The following is a 17,508-nucleotide window of genomic DNA, read 5'->3' as shown; positions in this document are numbered from 1 at the left end:
TGTTAAGCGCTGTGCTGGAAAAAAATTGTATCGATGTTCGTTCATGATTGATACAAATTGTTTGAACAAAATTATCCTGTTGATTTGAGATAGAAAGAAATCGTTAACAAAACGAATATATTATAATTAGCAAATGAGGGAAGTGAACGAATTTTAAGCGCTATTAAAATTGCAGAGAGTTGGAAATAGTAAATGATTAGATTAATAGGAGGTATGGCCTGAATCGAGTCATACATATATTATTCGATACGTACGCTAGGAATGCGATAATACGGATTAACCTTTTTTAATTTAATGCTTTGACTTGCTCTGTTCAATTAGTATTTCTGGCAATCAGTGTGTTAATAGGTTAATAAATGAACGCGTACGAACGTGGGAGTTTGCGTTTGAGCTATTGATTGCTCCTATAGAAATTGCAAAGGGAGACGAATAAATCTTCTGTAAAAAAAGAAGAGTAGTTAACATTTCCGCAAATTTGTCAAACACGTTTGTCATGAAACTTTTAAATCTAATAACTTTCAGCCCGTTTTTTAACTCAACTATTACGTGGTTATAAAAGGTTTCTTTGTGCGACTTTGAGTTTCATTGAAAAAGATAATCGCGTTTCCGTTTGTCGTCTCGCGTCGCTTGAATATTATCCTGAGCTTTCTATTCCTCCTTTCTTCGTATGGATATTTGCCGGTAGCATAGCGCAGCATTTGAAACATTCATAGAGCAACTTGACTGCCAGCTAGGAATATTATCCTCATCTAGCACGGATCGTTGCTTCAGTCGCCTCTTCTTTTCTATTCTAGCGACTGCAAGCTTTCCGTCGACAATCTGTGCGACGCCTTTTCATCCGCATTTTCCACCCTACCGATCCTCGTTATTGATACACACGATCGCGATACTATTTCGCTCGATTCGTTTAATTTGTAAAATCCCGATCTCTCCTCCTGATTAATCGGGCTTAATTTATAATTACAACAAATATACGATCGCGCGCGATGAAACGGGGAGCGAGGAAGTGAAAAGGAAATAAACGATCAATAAACGGTGCAGAAGATTTATTTCGGTACACGTAGGAAGAGCCGAAAAGAGGCGGTACAGGGGTAATAACGAATGGGATAATAATTGAAATTAGGAGGCGGCGGAGAGGCTAATACGACGACAAGCCCGACGAGCTGGCAATTAAATCTTGACGTATCGCCGCTGAGATCTCCGCCTTAAGCCAATTTCGCAATGATGAAATGCGATTCTTCTCCCTTCATTATCCTCCCGACGTAAATTTTCGTCACGAGTCACGAGTCACGCGATTGCTCGCAATTAACCTACCAGTCTTCCGTTTCAACGACTCTCCTGTATATATGTATATATTTCGTTAATGCTTCGTGAGTTACGACGATATCGTTTTGGTTTTATACGTAGAAAATACTAGAATTATGAAATTGCAAATGATCTGATATAGATAATAGAGAAATCACGAGGGAATTATAGGTTTCTGGAGGATGATGAATGTACCCTGGCGGTTTGCGACCAGCTATCCTAAAGGTTTTCGAACTTGCAATCCTTTTAGGTAATACACGCTTGCCTGTCAGGGTGTACCGAGGTAGTTTGTACCCCGTTGGGACCTTCGCGATTCCCTGACAAACGACCACGGTATTCAAATGTCGATCTTTGTCGAGATTTCTAGTCGCTCCCGCGTTCCCGCCGTTTCACTTTCGTCGCGGTAAAAACTTTTAATCGCGGAACACTTACGCTGCCAGCAATGTCACCGTTCAACTCCCTCTTGCTCCTCTTTGTTTTCCCTTTTCAGCAATTTTTTTCCAGGTCAACGATGCTTCGTTAATTGCAGCTTCTCCGAGCGTGATCGTTATCTCGCTTTGGCTTCAACTTTCCCACTGAATTTTCCGTATTGCCTCTCGCCTCGCTGTTCCGCGTTATGTACCTACTTTTTCTCTTCCGAGAAACATTCGTTTATACGCACTCCTCGATTCTCTTTCTTTCGTTTGCACGAGGTGTTGTGTAACTAGTGCTGATTAATTATTAACTAGAAAAGAAGTCGAAAATGTAGGAGAATATTTTTTTTTCTGGAAATCTTGGGAAACATTTACCCTTTGAAATTTGTCTCGCCCTTATCGAAAATCGAATGGTAACTTCGCGTTTGATCCTCGTGTCTGAAATTCCTCTCTGTAGATTTGCGAGATTTAACGCAATACCGTGTATGTTTCACGGAGAATTCGCGTTTCGATATGTAGATTCGCCTTGTACCTTTTACTCTTATGTCTTGTCCAATACGGGAGCCTTTTCTTTTTTTCTTCTTCTTATCCATTGAAAATTCGATACCACCTCACGTATTTCATTATACTTTCGTTTTTCGACAAGATATCACATCGAAAAATTACTTTTTCCCCTTATTCTCAATTTTCCTTTCTTCCTTTTCTAATCATTAAAAATTTCCATTTGCTCTCCTCGAAATAAAACTGTCTCGATGTTATCGAATAAGTTCACCGTTCGTACCTTGCTTAAATTTTATTTGAAAAATCCTCTTTGTTCCATTAATGCTTCCCATTAACGCGAATCTCGAATGGCGATCTCTGGGTCTTTGTAAATTCTACGATATAACCAGCGTCGTATTCGTGCCGTCCGTGTTCTTTTCGCTACGCTTTCCTATTCGTTATCTAATTTTCTTTTTTCTAAAGCGGACGTATTAATCTACGCTGGGAAAGCTACTTTCAGGCCCGTAGAATTTTGCATGTTAATTAACTGCGCGTTTATCTTGCTTCACTGGCCAATGATTCCTTTGTATTTTTATGTGATCGAATCGTGTCAGACTCGATACGCTTCGAAATCTACCATTTGATAGATAATAACCCAATATCGTCCTGTGCGCGTATTCATTTTGCGTCTCATTATTCCGATCTGAATATTCGAGTTCTCGTTTTCGCGCGGAAAACAAAAGCTTTCAAAACGCGTTTATACCGATGAAATTATCTGATCCTCTGTGTCTGTTTGCTTTATGCTCTCCTTTCGCTTTTCGCCTTTCGTCTCTTTGTCGAGTGACATTTAAAATTTCCAGGACGGAAAATTTGAAATTAATTAACTATCTCGTTATCTTCACGGTCGATTGCGAACATTAAAGCGCTCGACATTAATTTAACGCATCGCGTTATTTCTATGAGAAACCATTTTCATCTTGCTTGATTTTCTCGACTTATCCCTGTGATTGTCTCTCTTCAACGGACCAAAGAAAAATAATTGCAGCCACAGTGTGAACCGGAAGGAACGATAACGACACCCGGTTAACGACTTGGCGAAGCGGTGCCGCGAACGTAAATTCTTGACGAGAACGAAAATTAACTTTCACGCTGCCACTTCTTTCGACAAGTTTGTCTTTCGCCTGTTCTTTATCCTTCGCGTAACATTTTTTATTATCACACTTTCCTCCTTTGATTTAATTTCTATACCTCTTCGTTAAGCGCGTAAATTTTAATAATAACACGGAGAAAAGAAAAAGAATACTTGGATGACGAAGTTCTTGATTGAAAAAATATTTGCATCGTTTATTATCGATGCCATCGACGCTCCCTTAAATTCTACGAGCTAATTGCTTTTCTTCGCTTCGAGCGCCAAGTCTTTTAATCTTATTAACTCTCATCGATTTCCTGTCAAGCTCCTCGAGGAGCGAATAAACGTTAGAGGAAATGAAAACAGGTGAAAACGACGCGTGACCATCGGGAGCATTTTATGTGTGTCGTTCGTTCGTGAATTAAATCTGTCACTGATAATTCTGAGAAAATTCCCGTAATTATTCATCAAAATTACGAGGGAAAGTAGTGAAATAAACGAATCGTTAAACGGCGAAATTCGAACTGCTGTTAAATAGTGTAGAAGCAATTAGTAAATAGATATCGATTTCTTTATCCAAGAATGGGGCTCGAAGATTTAAATGTTTCGCAACAGGTTCCGGTAATGCGCGAATCAAAGGGAGGAAAGTATAGGTACTGAAAATGATAGCCATCGAAAGCTGTCTTCTTGTTCTCGTTACCGTAGTTGGATGAACAGCGAAATTGTTCGAGCATGTCTAAGAAAGACGTTCGCCGTAAAACTTTACGTTTCAACTTTTTACACCCACTTGAATTTTCTACCACTAAAGTTACACGAAGTATAATTAACCTTCGTGTAACACAGTGATTAGGTTTTGAAAAAAAAAAAATAACTTTACGTTCGCTGTAAAACATCATTAAAACAGAGTGCGTTTATTTTAAAACGGATACCGTGTCAATAACGCTGATTAATTAACGCGAAAAATAGAAAATGAAGTGAAAAACAACACTGGTATTGTTATACGAATTTCAATTCCTCCGTGATAAATGAAATACGTATAGTCGAGATAAATAATTCTGGAACGGTATCTCGCATTCGTATCGTTCATCCACTTACGGGTATAAAGCGCAATATTATCGTGACGCGTGACGGTATAAAAATTTCTCTGGTTAGATAAACATCGACAAACAGAGGGTCGAACGTGACCAGGCATAAAACGTGCGGAAGGGTGGCGCGATCGAAATTAAACGACCGTCTGTAAATTACTTTTTCATCCGGCGCCGTTGATAATCCACGAATGGCCCAGGATGTTGCGGGGCTCCCTGGGCATTTAGCCGTTTCGTACGCCTTACCCACTGTCGCTTTCTGACCGAACGACCGACTTTCCGTCCTCGTCTACCTCGCTTCCTGTCACGATCGACCAATCAGCTTCGATCTTTAAAGCTTTTCTTCCGTCGGATCCAGCTCTGCTCTCTGTCCGCAGCGTGAAAGCGCAGTGGAACGACCGCGAATAGTACATGCGCGACGATATTCTGCGCTTGCGTTACCTACCTGTCCTATATCTATAAGGACAGCAACCCTCTTCGAGGCCGCTCAGTTCTTATCCGTATTCGCTCGGGTGACGATCGATCGTATCTTCCGTGACCTTCTTTCCTTCTACCATTTCGACTCGCGATTTATCGATACCAACGCGAGATCATCCTAAAAAACTCCATTCGAACGTTTCGTGATATCTTTCTCTTTTTACGTGAAGTGTGATCGTCGACTGTGTCACCAGTCGTATTTATTTTTTAACATCTACAAACAACAAAAGTGTTTCGCTGCGACAGGCGGTGCACCCGAGCTACAACTCGGAGGATAAATGGTCCTGTTGATGTTTCCTTCGGACGAACAGCATCCTAGACAGGGATCAGCGTATCTTAACATCCCACGTCTTCTATCGTGAACCAGGACTACGTTCCCCGGGGGTGGTTTCGTTACCAATTACGCAACGTACCCCGCGACGGACCAACGACCATCGGGGTACAATCTGACAAACGTAAGTTAACAATCGTGCTCTTGCTAATTTTCTTCTTTCCTTTACCGTCACGCGTTTTCAACGTCTGTCGATTGCGATAGAAAACAGTATCGATAAAAGGTTGTTTCGATTGGGGTGGATTTACACGGTGTGTTTACATTTGGTGATTTGCCTCACCTTCTTCTGCTCATACATATCTAGTGTTCCAACGGAGCCAGTTGGGTGTAGGTGTGGAAGAAATCGCTCGGGGCTAGCCGTCGAACTTTGTAACGAGTTACAACGCGTAAACATCGAACGTGTTCTGTAGAAATTTCGCGGAACACAAGGTAGCTTTATTCGTTGAAGGGAACCGAGGTGGTATGGAAACTTATTTACGCTCGGCTCGTAAACGCACGATTAACTGTGTGACTGTTACGCCACGGCATCGACCTCGAAACTATAAACCCTTTAATGCACCCCTCTAACTTTGAGATAACAGGCCAAATTTCTGGCTTCGATGCTTTGCGATTTTTTGCAACATGCTGTAATAAGAAAAATAAAAAAAAAAAAATAAAAAATTCATCGCGGATAAATCGAAACCAGAATCTCTTTTTCAGTCGATGCGATCGAAGATTGCTTTCGCATCAATGTGGACGTTAAACGATTGCAAACGCGAGCACAACACGAGGGCTTTCCATTCGGATAACGTTGTTCGTATTCGAAAAACGATTGAACGCCAATGGCGAGGTATCGTCGCGAATAATTTCGCGGGAGTAACGCACTTCGTATCGCTCGAATACACTTTCAAGCCCCGCTCTTAACCGTTTGAGTACCGCGGCTGATTGCAGGAATACGTTTGAAAAGTAGCGAGCACCCCAATTACGCTGTTTTTTTAATACAACCAGAATCATTCAAAATTTCGTCAATTATCAAATACTTGATGCTTTTGCAGCCGGACATTTAATCGCTTTTTCTTTAATTTCAAGCTCGATGCGCGAACATAAATTTACGATTGATTGAATCGACAAAGTAATATGAAATTCTACGGTATCAAAGGTTTGGGAATAGACAGATGAGAGAGGAGCCATCGTTAACTATAACCCTTTTATCATGCTTCCATTAAGAATCCACAATTCATTTCATCAGTCATCGGGGAAGCAATGAATCTCTAGAAGAAAAATGTTTCGCGAAGAACGTTCGGATTAAGAATGGTATAAAGATAGATATAATTCTAGTGGAGGGTGCGAGAGAGTTGGAGAAAGGGGGAAGAGAATCTTGATGGAGAAGAGCGCTTCTCTCGTGGTGTTGCGGTTCGTTGGCGTGGTTTGATCGAAAGGGTATTTCCTCGGCATACAAGAGAAAAGTTCCTCCAAGAAGATAAACTGCTCTTCCCCCTTAACGTTCTTCGTTGCGAAGTTGGTCGGGTAGGGAACTTTTCTGAAAGATTCACAAAAGATTTTTTTTCCTTCCCGCTTCGATGCTTGAATATAATTCGGGAAGGGAAGGGCGGCGAAACTTTCTTGAAGGAAATTTAAACGTACGCGTACGAGAGCCGAAGAGCAATTTTAAGAGAATTATACGAGAAATTAATTATCGCCGAGACGCGAGCTTGCGCGACGTTGTTAAATGAATAAAAACTGATTGTAATTAAAATACGCCGGGCGACCAAGTAAGCGCGTACACATTTGTAAATTAAGTAACTTTTGTTCCATCTTGAAAAAGGGGAGAAAAATGTGGAATCCATGAGAAAATAATTAGTCGAAGCGAGACGTAGCCGCGTCTGAACAAACCTTTTGTAATTCAAGCTTGCTTTGAAAGTGGGTCGAACTTTCGCGGGGCTAGAAATTAGGGGGTGTTCGAGTCTCTCCCCCCTTTCTCTTCGCTACCCCTTCGTGCTCTTTCTGTATGCTGCATCGTTCCTGTCGGTGGATCGATCCCGGAATTATTAGGTAATTACCGCGGTGCGCCGGGAATAATTTCAGAATCGATTAAAGGGGTGAGGCAACGCACGGGGATCTCTGGTCGCAACTTCCTCCAACGGAATTAAGTACCGACTCGTTTAACGTCAGATCACTTGGCTAACCTCTACTCCACTTCCACCTATTTCCCTTACACCCTTATACCCGGTGTTGTTTAAACCGTCGCGTCGTTGCAAACTTTACACGCGCTTGTTACGCGAAATAATTCACGACTGTTGCAATTGTAACGCGAAAAGTTTGTTCTTTAACATTCTATAAGTTACCTTTGGTAACCCAGCTTGCGTTGTACTTGCGAGAAAGTTGATTTTACCTATCCCTCTGACAGTAGTAACAGAAACCGATTGGAAAATCGATCGCAGCTTAACGTAACGATGAAAATCGAGGTACGAAATTCAATTGGAATCGGTAGCCGATGAAAATGTTGGAAAGAACAATAGAGAGGAAATTAGAGAAGGAAACTGAGGGAGGGTAAAATTTTCCAGGGAATCGACGGTTCGCCGTTTTCCACGAGGATGATCCTGCACGGAACGCCTTTACGAGCTTGCTACTCTTAATGTCTCCATCCTGAGCCTGAACCGTGGTGGGTGCCAGCGACGAGGATACGATCCTGCGAGGTCAGAACTCGAGGCCACGGATCAACGAACGGGGTGGAGGCACGATAAAAATAAAGAAAATGGGGGTGCCGGATGTGGAACAGGCTAAGAGACGGCTGCAGGATATACTGAGGAAAGCGCAGAAGCTCGAGATACCACCGCAAGAAGTGATCTCGACGAGGACCGCCCAGAAGCTTCTTGCCAGGACGAGGAACGTCCTGGCATGGACGATTTGGATCACCGTTTTTGTCCTGCTGCTCAGCGGGGTCGTCTATACACGCTGGCCAACGAGGCAGGAAGTCGAGACCATTAGGACTGTCCTCAGGCGAACGGTGAGTCGATCACATACGATTTTCACCATCTTTTTACGCTTTCAATTTCATGCTTGTCAACGTTCTTTTAATCCCAAACAACGAACATCGATAAAAGGCACCTGAACCGCGTTTAAATTAAGTAAGGGTGCGAACGGATTTGTAATTGCGTAGCAGTATACCCCGCCTAATGATGTAACGTCGAATAATCCTGGAACAACGCAACCCCATACGTCAGTGTCATTGACAGATGACGGTATCGATAGAGTTGTTACCGAAATGCGTGTTACCTCTCTGATAAGCCGCAACGCGATCATCGCTTTACCATTTCCAAAGCTTCCAGATTTGCTTCTGCAAATGCAAAACCACGCGTGTACCGTATTATTAGGCGTGTCCGTTTCGATAACGTTCGTTAAGAAAACTGAATACAGTTGGCTTTAGAAAACATGCAAATTCCCTGTACTTCGGGTCTGAACGGATAATATAAATCAAGCCTTAAACCTTTCGCCTTTTCCTTTCTTTCGACGCGAATGAAACATCACGCCTTCGTCTGGATTAATTAAAATGATTACACGGCAAAGTGGAGTACAGGCAAAGGTAAAGGTAAAGGTAAAGGCAAAGTCAAAGGCAAAGGTAAAGGGGTTTACTTGGGTGTTTCATGATCGTTTCGATCCTAGTTTGACCAATTTTCACGGAATCCCTTTAATCTGAAAATTATTGCCGCTTCAGCCGACGCCTTGGTCGGATTTCCATAGGAAATTAATATACGTATATCGTAGTATCGACTGACGCGAACTTCAAAGTTTACGCCGTAGCTGTGGAAGTCGGCTGAAAAGACAGAGTGGAATATTTACGAGGCAATTAGCGAGCGAACGGTGCGCGAGTTAAACCCCGTGGAATATCTTTGTCGAGGAACGATTTCTGCCTACGCGAAATTACATCGATTCGTCGGATTCTCGGCCGAGTAATTTTCGTCGCTTCGAATATTTCGCTACCTCGAAGCATAGTTAATATTTCGAATCAACCGTGAAACTTCGAATCGTATCTTAAAACGAAGTAAAAATCTCGGAAATTTCTACAAACTGCTTATCAACTTTGGACTCATTGAATTATTAGCTTGTTGCGTAAAACAGAAAAGTCTGAAGGTCCTTCTTCCCTAAGTTATACCTTTATGAAATAATACGTGTCGCTTATTTTCACCTACCTAATAAATCTACGAAGTTTCATTAAAATTGGAAGGGGACACTTTGGTATATTTCTTTGTCAGTTTAACGAGTACTGCGCCAAGCCGTAAGTCTTGTACCCTTTTCCTTTAACAAGAGCAAAGTTTTCAAAGTAACGGGAAAGAAAAGGCTAAGGGTATTTTGCATTCGACCGTGCTGCAGATTTACATCGAACGAATATTATTCGTAAATTCGACGACCGGAAGCTACGACTTACTTCAAAAGTAACTAACGAACCGGCTTCCGTCTTACGGACGCTTAATTAGAATCCTGTTCGTTAATCAACTCGAAATTTCTTTCGAAAGGTTATTCAGTCCCCTTTCGGCATTACACTTATATTTTGACACACTTTGAATCATTAAACATTCTGTATTAACCCTTTAACTGCAGGTGTGGTTTATAAACCACATACTAAAATTATAGCCAGAGGCGGGTGTGGTATATAAACAACATGTTAATTTTTGCTAATATCAAATAGCGGCTGTGGCTTAAATACCACTAAAATAAAAATAAAATAAATAAAATAAAATAAATCTTTTAAAATAGAATAGAATATAGAAGGTAATATAATTTAAAATTAGAATGTAATCGGCTCTGCTAAAAGCACTCGCAGTTAAAGGGTTAAACAAGACTTGGTATCCTGATCACTTTTGCAACGTGAAGTTTTTCTTCGTTTTCTCATCGATTCCCAAGAATCGCTATCGAAAACATTTATTTGAAAATAGAGAGAACGGTACGTCGAAAGCGACGTTCCCCGAGGATGATATCTCGAAAAAGAATGTATGTTTTCAGTCGGGGGAGCAATAACGTTACACGGCGTTCTAGTTTCCTCGAAGAGTAATCTTCCTGTCTTGGAATTCCTTCCGCCCGTTCCACTGATACACCATGTTGTATTTCTTAAATCCAATCTCTATCTTTATTTCTTTTCCATCTGATCATAGATTCCGTGTCACATTTGTCTTAACTTCTTCTACCACTTTATTTTAATACTTTAATTGTCCATCTTTTTCTCGCACGGTTGACGACACAGGGTCTCGAAACTATTCTTGAAACATATTCGTTATCTACATCATTGAATTCGTCCTTAATTGAAATAGAGCCGGAAAGTTTAACTGGAACTTACTGCAGTAAAATCGCCTTTGGATTTCTGAAAGCTTACTTTCAAAAGAATCCTCCCTTCTTTTCGTTTTCTTCCACCGAAAAGATAAAGGGTGGCTGTGAACCGGAACTTTGAAAGATCTCTCTGGTCCTTTCAGGTTTCAGAGATAGATCGTGCGAAGAATAAAGGATTTCATAGAATTTTATTACATCGTTCAGTTTTTTTTTTTTTTCTCTTCGTATTCGCTAGTCATGTTCATTCATTCTCTAAATGGAAGGAACGCGCGTATGTAGGTATATACTTTCAATATTGCTTCTATGTAGAACACGGGACATTCGATTCGACTTTACGTCCACGGTGGAAATTGATAGAATTCTGTTGAAAACTGTGAAAAGCATTTCTATATCGAAGAACAATCAATTTGTAAATTTGTACGAACAACCCAATCTTCCTGCGATGCCTTTCCTTTTACCAGATATCAGTTATACATTTAGGGGATGAAATAATGATACACCGTAGATTATCGTTTAACAGGTGCAACGCGATAACTTTGTGAAATGGTCCTTAGAGAAATGGTCAAGTACCCTGTTCGATGGTTACGTTGTTTAATTCTCTAAACGTGTCGAAACCATCGGGATCGATTAAGGGAGAACCGCGTTATTTTTTGGCGTTAATAATGGTCCGTGTCTGTACGGTTGTTTTGTCTTTTATTCGGACTGAAACTAGCCCGTCACGAGTAAAACGCGAATCGAGTTGTCGAGTAACTCGAAGCCGGTTTCGAGAGGTTGCCGACTCTCGAAGTGCTCAATTTCCATGGAAATGGCAGCGAAACAGCAGCATCTACTCTCTCTGTCCCTTTATTTTTTCTTTTTTTCTCTGTTGTTCGGGGGTTCGTTTTTTTTTTTTTTTTTTATTTTCGTCGAAACGGTGCGACGAATGCGATCGAATGGAACCCACATCCACTCAACCTGTCCCGTTTCCGTTCCTGTTGTTTCTTTCGTTTGCCCGACGAGTTTTCATTTGCTCGATTACCATGTGTTGTTTCGTCCATGGAAAAAAGCGCGGGCCGTTTGCGAGCGAGTCCGGCGCGATGTTTCAGCTAGGATACAGAACGTTCCGCGTGTTTTTTAGCGGTCGAACGGTCGTGCTCGAATACGACACGGCCCGTTAAATCGGCTATTTAGTTCGTTACCAGTACTTCCGATCGATCGATCGATCGAGAGTGAAATTCCATTTGTACGAAAACATCGGTTCCATTCGAGTCGAGCGGAGAGACGAAACAAAGGACCACCGGAACACCTTGTTCCATTTCCAGTTGACCGATTCGAACCGAGAGGATTAGTTTTGTAATATTACCTCTCTAATTGACACGATATCGAGCCTGTGTTTTACCTTGTTTTTGTCCACAAGACAGCAAGTTGTGAGTTGGATCCGTTCCTTTTACGCTTACTTTTAATCAAGGGAAGCCTAGGTTGTCCCAAAGTACACTAGGTACTGTGTAATTCGATGCTCCGTTACGGACTGTTTTTAACTTAACTCCCGGTTGAAAGGAAAAAGAACAGATAGCTACTCTAGCGTCCTTTTTTCGAGTATGAAAAGAGACTGAAAATGTCTTTGATGGCGGCGAAGCTGTTACAGTTAGCGAACTCTGAAAGCGCTTCGAAAGAATTTTAATATCGATGCAAAGTATTCATCTAGATCCGCGCGAGCAGCCGCGGGCGACAGTTAAATTAAAAAATACTGGGAAGTGGTAAACAGTGAAAAAAGAAGAAAAGATCGCATATTATAGAAGACTCGACTAATCTTGTCACGGGCTACAGATTAAAGCTTGAATATATTTGCAGTTAACTGGATCTCGGTTATGAACTCGGTAGTTTCTTCTCGTTCCACCGTATACAAATTACGGATGAACTAGTTTAAAAAACGAAAATACAGTTCATTGAACCGTAAAGCTTGATATCAGTATAAAATTTTTCGAGATTTTTGCCCGCATTTGCTGTAGCAATTCTATTTTCTTGGACAACGCAGAGTTGTCAGAACGATAAGTGAAAGGAGTAAGCGAATGGTCAGACGGAGTAGTCGAATCCCTTCCTGTACGTCACGACGCTTCAAAAACCGTCCGTGCTCCTTTTGTTTTTGGAAAAAGGAGCACTTTAAGTTTCCGTATAAGTTTCTTCGTGCAATGGCGATCTATAGGAAGTCACAGAAGAGACAATCACGGTTCTATTGTATAAGGTCATGAACGAGACCTGTGATTGCGTACAGTTCGCTCGTAAATTTCATCCTGAACCGGGTTCGCTCGCGAAGAAAATCCTTTTCCAAAGGAAAGTCCTTTCTTCCGACCAAGGAAACCAAGAAAATACTTTCCTTTTCCTTTGTTCGTTTCTTCGAACGATTTCCTTTATTATCAATCGTAAACGATACAGTAAAATCGCGAATTCCAACGTATGTTTCCTTTTTCTTCTTTGTTTTGTTTTCCATCATGAAAACGATCTCATCGTTCGTTTTTCCTTTTGCGGCACGCGAATAAAGAGGAAACGTTATTTTGTTGTAAAATTCAGCGTCGTTAAAAAATACAGGCGGCTTAGCTTTTGTCGTGGTTCACGGTGCCCTCGTACCAAAGAATCGCTGGTCGCGTGAACAATTGCGACGAACGCGTGGAATTATTTCACGGGTTTTGCACGGAATTATTTCACTGCGCTTCGTTAATTCTTGGATTTCACAAAGCTGTTTTGAACCAACGCAACACCGTAAATATACGAGAAGCACGGTTGATTTTTTTGGGGAATTTTTCTATTTTGCAAGTTCATCCGTCAAACGGGGAAAGATAGAAAAACCGTTTATTTTGTTAACAATTGATTTATAGATTTAATATCTGACGATAGGAAAGATTTTTACGATTACGAATACTGTTTCATTTCCGACTTGGCGTTTCGTTTATGCGAAATTTCGGTAGAGACGTGGGTCGGCTAATTTTCTCATTAGGAAGGTTCTCTTTGCATTTAAATAAGACACCACGTTCGAATAGAAAACGTAGCTACCTGGTTCATGGAAATGTATGCATGGGAGTGTGAATAATTGCTTGCTTCGCGGGCTGAAACTTGCGTGATAACCTTGGAATTTTTAAGTTACAATAGAAACTTAGAAAGTGAGCAATTGAGAGATATAGTATTTTAATTGAACTAATGAAATTCGCGACATTAAATTGACAAATTCGTGCTTGAAATTTCCTCGTTCTCGAGAACGAACTTGTGCCGTGTTTTAGATTAGCTTCTTACAAGAAATTATGCCGAGAAACGTCAAAGGAACATGGCGGGGAAAGCTTGGACGCATCCTCTAGGGAATAATGAGGAGAGTAAGAAGGTAAATTAGCGGGAGCAACAAACAATTATGCTTTCGTAAAGCTGTTCCACGGATTCGAGCAGTTTGCGGTGGTGGAGATAGGGCGAGTCGACGGAATTTAGCTGATTAAGGGGAAACGGGCGCCTAGAGATTTTAATTAGGATAACCAGCCTCCGCTGGTACGTTCTGAATTTTACATTAACACTTTGACGGTCACGCGTTTCTCTTGGAATTTTATATATCTTTTTTTTATACTTGATAAGCTAGGAAAAATATTCGAACCGACACGTGACAACTCTTGAACCGGCAAACAATTTAATGCGGTGAAACGACCGCAGGGGTGACGAACCCTTGAATTTCTATCGGGCAACGCTGACACGAGGGCGACCGTGGTTGCGGAAAAATCGACAGATTGGATCATCGGTCGTCGAAACGTTCGTTGTTTGCCAAGCCAACTCGTTCCGTTCGTTTGTTTTCGGTTTGCGGTGAAACATTCGGATAACCCTGGTTACCGCGTCATCATTCCGAGCTGTTTGCTTGGCAGTTTTGCCCTTACGAGCAGCTTCACCAAAAACCAAATCGTCGTTGCTCGTCGCGATGAAAAGGGGGAACGTTTCATCAAGCACACTGTTCAAAATCGCATCACCTTGATTGCCGTGTTCCATTGTTTCCCGTTTCATTCCTTTATTTTCCTTTCTCTGTCTCGCGGTGTTAACATTAATCACCAAATAGCCATCTCGTTAAATCAACGCGTTAACTTTCCGCAAGCTTACTTCTTTGAAACGTTAGTTTAATAACCTCGAATAAGTCGGAAAGGAGATGATAATTTATTTTGTCAAAAGGAGCGCGTAGGTTTTTCCAGTCGGTTAACGCTCGCACTTTTCTTTTTGCCGGTGAAAATTTCCTGCTCACCCTTCTTTTCGAAACGGTCGACTCACCGTAAAATTTTCCCTGCAAAATCCGGTCAACTCGTGAAACGGCTGGAAAACTTTACTCGTATTGGTCGAACGGTCTCGTAACGACGCTTCTACGGGTGCAACTGACGTACACTATTGGCCCACTACCCAAGTTAACTACCATTAATTATCAGAGATACTGCATACGACCGTGCATGTACTCTTTCCTCTATACTTCCCCCTCTTCTCCGCTATATACCTGTCGCTAATTAATTATGGCTTGTATTTTACTGGTCAGTGTTTTAATCCCTTTTTGTCGGTATTTAAATATTAAGTATCAGTATTTCGATCCTTTGGTCAGTATTTACACTAAATTGCCAGTATTTAAATAAATGTGCTCGGTATTTAATATTACATAGTCAATATTTAAATATAAATGGTAAATATAAATATAAATTAATTAATTTCATACTGACCATTCGCTATTTATGTACTGACTGTTTAGTATTTTTATACCGACCATTTGGTAATAAAATATTGACCGAAAGTTGATTTATATACTGACTGAAAATGGATTTAAATACTGACCATTTAATTTGTGCCATTAATTATTTGCTCGCATTTAATATTTCGCAAGTTGTGCTTTTTCTGTTTAACGGAGAAGAAATTTCCAAGTTTTCATTTTCTGCTATCGTAAATTGTGTTTAATTTCATCAACAAAGTCACGTAGTCAAATTCCTCTCGCTGTGTGTGTTATTCAGATTTTGGATAAACGGTAGCAGTAATTTCCTTCATCTATAATCTATGGCCAGTTGATGCGGCTGGTTCGCAACGTTTCATTGAAATGAAAGACGAACGTGAACGGTGATTAATTACCGGGTGTCGTGTACGAAATTGTCTGGTATCGACACGCACGGCTGCGTATGAATATAACGCGAGGTTATCGGTCACGGTGGTAGGCAATTTCGATCGCACACTAGAGTTCCCTTCGCTTTCCTTCTCGCTTCTGGTTCGGCTCTCGTCGTTTCTTAAGAGGCGCGCATAGCTTCGCATCCGCCTTAATTGCGCCAAGATTCTTGCACGGGGAGCAACTATGAAAGGAATTCAGGATAAAGACGACGGAATGATAATCAGATGTACGCCAGTGTCGGTGACAGTCGCCGAATCTCGATTTCCTCTTGACGACGCTGTTTCCAGACGAAGCGTCAAAGTTTTGCTTCCTCTCTATTTCTCCTACCACGAGTTGCAATCGCTTTGCTAATTGAAACATTCTCTCCGCTCAGATTCGCGTTCCGAGATAAAGAATTTGCAATTAATTTCGAATTAGAATAAACGCCGAAATATGACGCGACGATTAAACATAGGAAGGGATAATCGATGAGAAATAAAAATGAATAAAGAGATCGAAATGCAGAGATTTCGGTGGGTTTGTTTTGCCGCGTTAACGAAGGACAAGTTAAACTTGTCAACGAGTCGAGATAATTGGACGATATATAATAGAATATTCTGAGCCTGCAAACAGCAACCGGCAGCTCGCAGGCTCGGGCATTATTTCAAATACTAATTAGTAGGGCGAATGCGAGAGGGAATCGTGGCGCGATCAACAGGCTAGGTGGTAGAGGCAGCTTCGTAACGAAGCAGGCCTCAATTATGCATGGAAATTTCACACACACGTACAGACACAGACGCATCTGTTCGCCTACCCCGTATACACGTTTTACTCTTCTAATTCGAGTCCGTGCCTTTTGCCCATGAACCAACCCCTTGGCGAGGATGATGCCTTTTTCTCGTCACCCTCGGCTCAAAGACACCGTGAAACCGCACGATTTCCTGAATTATTCCGAGCCGGTTCGAGAGAAGAGGGGTTCCCTCGCAGAAGGCTAGTTTCCTCGGTTAAGCGTCTTAAGGGGTGGAATTTGATAGCTTTCGTTTACGTTTTCTCATTGTGTCGGGGTGTTCAGTTTGTCTATAAACAGAGTCGGGTGTCGTTACGCGAAATGGAATGGAATATTTTATAAGAAGGTAAAACTCCACGGCAAAGACCACTTGGCGATATAAATTCAGGTAGAAAATTCTTTAAAACTCGTGCTACGTGTTCGAATATAGAAGTTATCATTAGCTGCGTACGTAATCTTCGTAGAACGTACGAATATACTTTACCAATTCCACGACGAGAACATTGGCTCGTCCATTTGCGAAGCGTGCATCCCCGGAGACAAGGGAAGGCATGAAAAATGAAGTGGGATGGCATTTACGGATGTTCCGCGATTTATGGTGGCGTCGTATGCTCGCATACATATATCGTACGACCACCGCAGGGACGAGACTAACGCAATACTTTTCTCCTCTCCCTTTTTTTTTATCGCGTCTTCTATTGTTCCTAAATAATCTAGTATAAGGGACAACAGAAAGAACACGAACGTGTGATTCGTATTGCTTAACACCACGGTACGTTTCTTATTTCCAATCGTGACCGTTGGTCCTTATTTTCATTTCTGCTCCGTGGAGCTGGGACATAGTTTCGTACGGCCGCGAGAACAAATTACGCTGCCACGATAAAAATGTAATTTAACGTCACGATAAGATCGAGCGTAGGAGTGGCCACCTTACCGTTAATTAACTTGGTAATCGAACAAAGCATTTAGCATAGCTGTTTCAGCTAATTAGAAAAGAAGCATTATTTAAAAAGATTGCTCCGCGTGTTTATTTAGTTTGTCTCGCGTCGTTTGATATCTTGCACCGGGAATAGGGAAAGCGGTGGTA

At 41.4% G+C, this 17,508-nt stretch overlaps 1 protein-coding gene across 1 annotated transcript in view; it reads left to right on the top strand.

The window, feature by feature from the left end:
• Window positions 1-4,923: 4,923 nt before the first annotated feature.
• Window positions 4,924-17,508, top strand: part of LOC114880716 — a 46,364-nt gene continuing 33,779 nt past the window's right edge. The window contains exons 1-2 of the mRNA XM_029197016.2: window positions 4,924-5,344; window positions 7,764-8,206. Coding sequence (XP_029052849.1) covers window positions 7,955-8,206 — 252 coding nt within the window. The 5' untranslated portion in view covers window positions 4,924-5,344; window positions 7,764-7,954. The remainder of the gene's footprint in view (window positions 5,345-7,763; window positions 8,207-17,508) is intronic.

Source organism: Osmia bicornis, chromosome 12 (genome assembly GCF_907164935.1).
Source record: "Osmia bicornis bicornis chromosome 12, iOsmBic2.1, whole genome shotgun sequence".
In the NCBI taxonomy this organism is placed as follows: domain Eukaryota; kingdom Metazoa; phylum Arthropoda; class Insecta; order Hymenoptera; family Megachilidae; genus Osmia; species Osmia bicornis.
The sequence above is the reverse complement of the archived record's forward strand: the minus strand, read 5'-3'. Positions and strand labels throughout refer to the sequence as shown.